At 38.3% G+C, this 7,730-nt stretch overlaps 1 protein-coding gene across 1 annotated transcript; it reads right to left on the bottom strand.

Moving 5' to 3' along the window:
* Nucleotides 1-399: 399 nt before the first annotated feature.
* On the bottom strand, nt 400-6,275 carry GKN1 (gastrokine 1). The gene is made up of 6 exons (XM_061432859.1): nt 6,188-6,275; nt 4,178-4,231; nt 3,946-4,083; nt 2,883-2,993; nt 1,307-1,454; nt 400-640 (listed from the first exon to the last, which is right to left on the bottom strand). The coding sequence occupies exons 1-6, from the start codon at nt 6,197-6,199 to the stop codon at nt 546-548; spliced, it is 558 nt and encodes a 185-aa protein (XP_061288843.1). The 5' UTR covers nt 6,200-6,275; the 3' UTR covers nt 400-545.
* Between the last annotated feature and the right edge of the window lie 1,455 nt (nt 6,276-7,730).

Genomic DNA, 7,730 nt, shown 5'->3' with positions numbered 1-7,730 from the left:
CAAGGAGACTTGGGTCTTGGAGCCAATATAGTTCCAAGACCCAAGTCTTCTTCTCCTTTTCTTTCTCTAAGAGTAATTTTAGACATTCTAATATCCTTGCAATACCCTTCCCCCTCTTTTGGCTTATGCTACGTTGAGTGGATTTCTGTTGATCTGAAATGTTACTATGCACATCAACTATAGGCAGTCTTCAGAGCAGTTGGATGGTCTTGGAACTATTCCCAGAGCTGCGGTTAGTAGTGTCTGAAGCAGCTGAAGGGGCTCTTTATAAGGCACAGGCCCTGAATATAGGCTAACAGTTGGGTCTAATGCACTTCGACAACTTGCTGCCACCATACAGCACTTTTGACCCTGTGCTTTCCAAATAGAAATACTAAAGAATTTTAGTATAAACTGAACTCAGTGCTAAATAGGTTTATTGACTCTTAAGGAAACCAAACAGGACTAGGAGAGAACATTTCAGAATGATACGATAAACACCATTAGAATCCACATTTTTCTGAATAGAATATTCTGATGACTAAACCCACAGGAACTTTTTTTTTTTAGTTCTCCATTGCTTCTTCACATAAGGAAATGTTCAGAATCCAGAGTATATCAACATTGAAGCACTTTTCTGGGTACAGAATCAGGTTTGCTCCTGATAAAAGAAGAAGAAAGCACCATCAATGCCTTTTCAAGGACCTGTCTTTTTGGGGATGGTGGTGAGAAATGTTGCACAGTTTTCAAACCAACTCTGCAATAATTTCAAGATTAAGCTGGTTAGCCATAAATTAACCAATTAAGAGATCTAAAAAGTTGGTGTTATATTCGGTTCCTGAGTGGACACTCTGTTTCTGCGTAAATTATTGTTTTAATGCTCAGAATTGGTGATTGTTTGAGCTATAAAAAACCCAACAGATTCTATCAGCATTCTCCTTGCATTTAATGATTTATGCATTTCTTGAGTTTACTCTAGATTCACCCATGAAAGGAAATATTTCCCAATGGTTAAAAACCACAGAATCCAGAGCCAAAATACTTAAGAATGACCCAGGCAAGGAGTTTGTGTCCTCTTTCTGTGCCTGTTTCCTCATCAGAAATTGAGAATAACAATAAAGTCTATCACATAAGACTGGGATCAAGAGCAAATGAGCTAACTCACGTAAAGCCCATTGAATGGTGCATGGCACAGAGCAAGCACGACTTAAGTGTCAGCCTTGATCACCACCTCCTGAGTAATTTGTGTCCTCTGTGGACAGGCCTGAAAACAGTCTGACAATCCTACCAGCACTAACTCAGAATGCACAGTAGGGGGGTTCCTCACCCTGAATCTCTTCAGCCATGTATGTTGGAATCCCCTTGCACATGGTAACAACGGATTTCCCAAACTGGTCCAGGTTGTTGACTTTGTCAGGCTTGACTGAGTAGATCAGGCTCTTGGGAGGTGGTCCCTCTGGTCCTCTACCCTGAAGCTGAGTGTGGGGAAGATGTGGCAAGGAGGAGAGAGAGTAGTGTTAAACCCAGTGGTTTGTTGAATTGGGGGTTGGATACAAGGCCAAGCAGAGACATTGATTTGCCAACAACGGTCCGAATAGTCAAGACTATGGTTTTTACAGTCATCATGTATGGATGTGAGAGTTGGACCATAAAGAAGGCTGAGTGCTGAAGAATTGATGCTTTTGAACTGTGGTGCTGAAGAAAACTCTTGAGAGTCCCTTGGACTGCAAGGAGATCCAACCAGTCCATCCTAAAGGAAATCAACCCTGAATATTTATTGGAAGGACTGAGGCTGAAGCTGAAGCTCCAATAGTCTGGCCATCTGATGCGAAGAGCTGACTCATTGGAAAAGACCCACCTGATGCTGGGAAAGGTTGAGGGCAAGAGGAGAAGGGGACAACAGAGGATGAGTTGGTTGGATGACATTACTGACTCAATGGACATGAGTTTGAGCAAACTCCAGGAAATAGAGAAGGACAGGGAAGTCTGGCATACTGCAGTTCATGGGGTCACAAAGAGTAGGACAACTGAGGGACTGAACAACAACAAGGCCGACAGGGCATATTTCTTGGCTATAATTTTTCCATAACCAAAATGAAGAAGAACCAATTACAACCCTGTATATCTCAACACTTTGAAATGTCCTAAGGGATTTAGCTGATTCAAAACCTCAGCTTTTCATAACAGCATAAGTCTGAGGATAAATTTACCCTGAAGGTTGTAGCTCATTTGGTCATCTTATAGTTCTTGGATTGACCTATATGATAATCAGTCTCTGAAAATGTAGTTTCTTTTCTTTCCACTGTCAATGAAAGATACCCACTTATCAGTTATACAAATATAAACTCAGGCTGACATTTTAGTGATAGTTCCGCTCTCCCTGCCCACCACACCTAGGGTTACCAGATAAAATACAGGACACCGGTTAAATTTTGATTTCAGGTAAACAAAAGATCATTTGTAAGCATGTCCCAAGTATTGCATGGGACATAGTTAGGCAAAAAAAAAAAAAAAAAAATTATCCACTGTTTATCTGAAATTCAAACCCAACTAGGTATCCTCTATTTTTGTTTGTTAAATCTAATAACCCTAACCCAACTCTTCTGGGAAAATGTCCTTGAAGTGCGGAGGACTCCCCTTGATGTGAACAGAGCTCTATTTCCCTAATAGTGAGAGTGAGGTGCTCTGATCAGACTCCAGAGGCGCAGGTGTGAGTCTCAGCATTTGAGTGTGATGGCAGTGGCCTCTCCTCAGGCAGTTCCAACTCCTCTTGCCCTTTTGTGCTGCACAGGATAGCGTACTATGTGGTCAGGAGGGAGCAACTGTGACCTTCTCACTGTTTATTGGAAATCATAAGATCCACCCCCTCCCCGAGTAAAGAATAAAATGACTTTTGCTTTTACCTTGTTTTTCTTGGCCAGCATATCAAGGGCTTGAATAGAGGGCATGACTTCCTTGTTCATTTTGTGCACAATGCACAACTTCTTCTTAAAGGGTCTGATGACAGCAAAGCCCTATTAAAGAAGATGGTGGATGGTAAGCAGTATGTTCTCCAAGGTGTCTTTCTCATCAGAAATTAGTTTCACCAGTAGAGGGAAATGGAATTGTGAGATCACAATGAACTGAGATAAGGGCGCTGGATCTGGCCCTGTTTTGCAATCATTTTTATTGCTGACATTTGTGAGCATAGATCACAAACTCTTTGAGGGGGAGACTGTTGAATTCACTTCAGATTCTAGCCCAGCAAGAGTCTCCCTACATGTTTGTTTTGCAGAAATAAATTTTTAAATACTATCATATTTTAATCTCCTTTGATCTTCACAACATTTCAAGGAGGCTAGCAGGATAGTAACTAGTTTTCTAATTGACCAGATGATAAAACTGAAACTACAAAGAGTTGCCTTTTCTAAAGGACAAATTTTGTTAAATATAGAGCTGATAATTGCAGAGTTCAGTTTTCTAACTAGAGCCAAGTGGGTATTATTTTTTTGTTGTTTTCTTAGGTGCCCTTACATTTAATTAATATTATTACTTACATTTACTTTGGTCCTTTTGAATTATAAATTAAATGCCAATTTCTGTCTTTTTAGGAAATTGACAATAGAATGATGTGGACTATGGTTTGGCAACAGTAATATTATGAAGGTCTTTCATCTTTATTGAGGGTTTCTGCAGGTAAGGCCAAAGGATGTTGCACTTGTTTTATAGCCTCATACCATTCACTGGATTCTAATTAACATTCATTGACTTGAATTTTAACTTACTATGAGAAACTTATTGACAGCAATTTTATCTACGAAGTGAAGCTGAGTAAGCAAAAGAGACACTTTTACTTATAACTCTCTTATTTGCAATTAGAATTTACATAAGTTTTTTATTTATTTATGGTTAGCAGGCAATTTTCATTATTGTTTAAAAAGAAATGCCATGTTTGCAAAGAACAGAAATTGCATGTTGACTACCTACACTTCCGTAATCCCAGAGGGAGTTCCAGGAGTCCCATCCATTGTTATTGTCAACATTGGCCACGCCATGTTCATTGTTGACACTCACTGACTGCTGCCCACTTCCACCACTGTTGTTGTTATCATTAACACTGATATCCTGAAATTTACAAGAAATTGATAATGATTTAATACCATTTTTTTTTTTTTTTGCAAATGCATTTTGGTAACACACTTTAAAAAACGAAACTTACATAGTTAGCAAGAGTAGGAGTCAGGAAGATGCCAAGAAGTCCAGCAAAGACAATCTGAAATCACAAATAACATTGGTCTACTGTTAAATGGCAAAACAATGTCCTCATCGTCTTTTTCTAGCTAAACTTATAAAAGTGCTTACTAAATTTATTACTGTTGCGTGATCTGTCTTTTCTTCTTCTTTGATCTTCAATTTTTTTAAACTGTAGAAAATTTAATGATAATGTTGAATTGTAGGTTAATTATAAATAATTATGTTGTTTTAGAATTTTTAATGTAGGTCTTACGAAAAACTGATGAAGTGTAAGTATATTGAAAAATAGCATTGACACTGAATAGCATACTTGGCATGAAAATCGTTTTAATTTCTGAGAAGCAGACCTGAGAATGAATTAAGATAACTTTCCTAATGTGGTCTAGAAACCAAATAGGACTAATTTCCAGATCAAATTATTGACCTGAATGCTTTCTTCTCTTCCTAGACCCCCTAATCTCAAAAGCAGTCTTTATTAAAAACATTTTTTATTGTGGTAAAATTCACACAATATAAAACATATTCTTTTAACCCTATTTAACTATATGGTTCAGTGACACTAAGTACATTCATATTGTTGTTCCTATTTCCCCTTCCCATCCTACCCCCAGCCCCTGGCATCTATCAATGTACTTTTTGACTATGAATTTAACTATTCCAGATATCTCGTGTAAGTGGAATCAAATAGTATTTGTTTGCATCTACTGTGTGTGTATATACATATATTCAAAGCAATGGATTAGTAACCAGGTTGGATATGAATGATGAGAAGCCAAAGATGGAGTATCTGGCTATCGAGTATGCTTAGTAGAAGGGAAGTCAATCAGTGTCCCAGGATACCTGGGTAATCATAGTTGTCATTGAGTACATGACACTGGTTCTCAGAACACAGAGCTTTATGCAGGATGCACAATTTTGGGTCCCTATCTTCATTTTCTTTGCCTGGAACAAAACGGGTTGAGACCTGCACTAGTGATTCAAGATAATTAAAAAAAAAAAAAAAGTTTGATGTATCCCCTGATAGTTTAAAAAGGAGGATGAAAAAAAATCAGAGGTGAAAGAAATTTTAAAGATCTATTAGTACAACATAATTCTTCACAGATGAGAAAATGGAGCTTCAGAAGTTGAGTGACTTGGCCAAGGGTCTACCTTTTGTTCATACCACAACTGGAAGAGAAATCAGATCTAACCTGTCTGAAGCTCTTTTTTTTCCCTTAACCTTCCTATCATTAGCACTTATTTCCAGAAAATTATTTCACACTTGCAACTCCATTATGAAGCAGAATCTACTGTCATATATTTTAATGTTTAGTATGTCAAAATATGAATGTTTATTCACCCTACTCTAGCCCTTTTGCATCCTGTTATGAGACACACAGCATCACCGGTTGCTTTGGCGGAATTTTGCTGTCCATTTGCTACTCTCTCAGCCTTTTACATGAAACAAGTGAGATGATGAACTAGCTTCATGCTTCTAGTGTTTTCATGAATATAAGACTATAGACAGGGTTCAAGGCAAAACTTTGTTACTTAGAGATCCATTTCACAGGAGGGAATGTGACAGTAAGTCTCTCACTAATTTATTTTGATAATAAGCTTTTTATCTTGCCTGAACCTGCTCAGTAGTATTTTTTTGTCAAAAAAGGAATTCAAGAATGTAATGAAAAATCAGACATTTCATATAGTTAGCAGCTGTTTGCTCTGTGCCTAGATCTGAATCAACAGATCCAGAAAGCAATTTTTTTAAAAGATAGCATAGTATAAGATGCTCAGGCAGCTGACTAATCCCAGTATGATTATCCTTTTCTATGGAGATGTGTATAAATGCCATAATTCCATAAAAAGGGATTATTCTTATTTTTACAAATTTTTCCATGACAGTGATATTATAATAAGAAGCATACCCCCACTTAGCTGAGTATATTAGCAGTTTCCGATTATAAGGTAATAAATTCAAAAGGAACAATCTACTCACTGTGAACTTCATCTTGACTTCACCAAAGCAATGAAGCTGAGATGACAGGTATGCATTCAGATAAAAAGTGTTCTCATATTTGTACTTGGCCAGCTTTACTCAAGCTAGGTGTGAACAGGTGGGGCCTAAGACTTATCTTTCTCCATTTTCCATATCTGTGCCACATTCCGGCATACCAGGAAGCCTTTTGGAATATCCACCTGGTGGGCAAGGCATTTTGACATGGAGCTGATCTGACTCACCATATGTTGATGTTGAAGATATCAAAATGATTGATGACAACTTCTGGTCCAATTGAAGCCATGGCTGTGGGTATTTTATACATTGATATTACTGAGATTTAGGAAAAGAATCATCCCTAAAATCAAACAAGATAAGAAACTATGGACCTTGCAGAGAGCAGCTCATGCAAGAACGTGGTATGGCTTCCTCTTTGTACCTTCAACTGAGCCACTGTGAGGTTTTTGCTTAGGCTAAGCTGTTCTATTAGGGCTTCCCAAGTGGCGCGGTGGTAGAGAATCTGTCTGTCAATGCAGCAGACACAGGAGATGTGAGTTGGATTCCTGGGTCAGAAAGACCCTCTGGAGGCAGAAATACTAACCCACTCCAGTATTCTTGCCTGGGAAATCCCATGGGTGGAGGAGCCTGGTGGGCTACAATCCATGGGGTTACAAAGAGTTGGTCACAACTGAGCATGCAGGCATGCAAACGTATTCTATTAGCTACTTCCACTAAACCTATATTTTTCTCTACAATCCTGAACTCTCTCAGTGACAGGACCATATATCTGGTTAGAAAACTAAGGACTCTCTGTGACTCTTCTTACCACCACATACAGTTAGTTACTAACCCTTGTCATTTCATCTTAGAATTGGCTCTCAACCCTGGCTTTGTCCACAGATTTGTTCACCTGGACTTTTATAACAGTGATGTAATTGATAGCTCTGGTTATCAGTCTCATATTCCAGGGCATTTTCTCCATTTTCCCTAAGGCTGTTTTTCTAAAGTATTTAAGTAAACTGACTACTACGCTTTGAAATTTTCACTGGCAACCTACAAGATAAACTTCAAGCTCATTGGAATGGCACAGAGGGCGTTTTTTAATAAGATTTCCAAAGCCTCTCCAGCTGTATCTGTCACTCTATGCTAAAAATCTGTATTTGAGCTACACCAGGGTTCTCACTCTAGTGGAAACATTCAGGATGGTTCATGCCTCTCTGCTTTCATACATGCTGTTCCTTCACCCTGGAATGCCAACCCTTGCCTTTATCTCTAACTGGTAATTGTTATTCATTTTCCAGGCTCAGCTCAAATATCACTGCCACCATCATGTCTTCTCCATATCCTGGGGCTAAATCTTTTTTCTTTTTTCCTGGAGTTCTAAAAGGAATTCTTGTCCTTTGACTTGTTTTTAGATAATTATATTTTCAGAAATGATGTTAACATAATCTTTTTTTGATGTTTTTATCAGAAGCAGAGAGTAGATATTGTCACTTGGACAAACAAGTAAATGCTCAAAACAATCTTGGAGGTGAATTAAAGT

This window comes from Bos javanicus, chromosome 11 (genome assembly GCF_032452875.1).
Source record: "Bos javanicus breed banteng chromosome 11, ARS-OSU_banteng_1.0, whole genome shotgun sequence".
Lineage (NCBI taxonomy): Eukaryota > Metazoa > Chordata > Mammalia > Artiodactyla > Bovidae > Bos > Bos javanicus.
Note: the sequence above shows the minus strand (reverse complement) of the source record. Positions and strands in the feature narration are given on the sequence as shown.

Bases quoted from the DNA above. Each gene is read 5' to 3' on its own strand.
- GKN1 (XM_061432859.1), bottom strand. The intron at 2,994-3,945 runs GTAGGTAGTCAA...CTTCTTTAATAG, and splicing joins CCCTCTGGGATTACGGAAGT to GGCTTTGCTGTCATCAGACC. The intron at 1,455-2,882 runs GTAAAAGCAAAA...CCCCACACTCAG, and splicing joins TGCTGGCCAAGAAAAACAAG to CTTCAGGGTAGAGGACCAGA.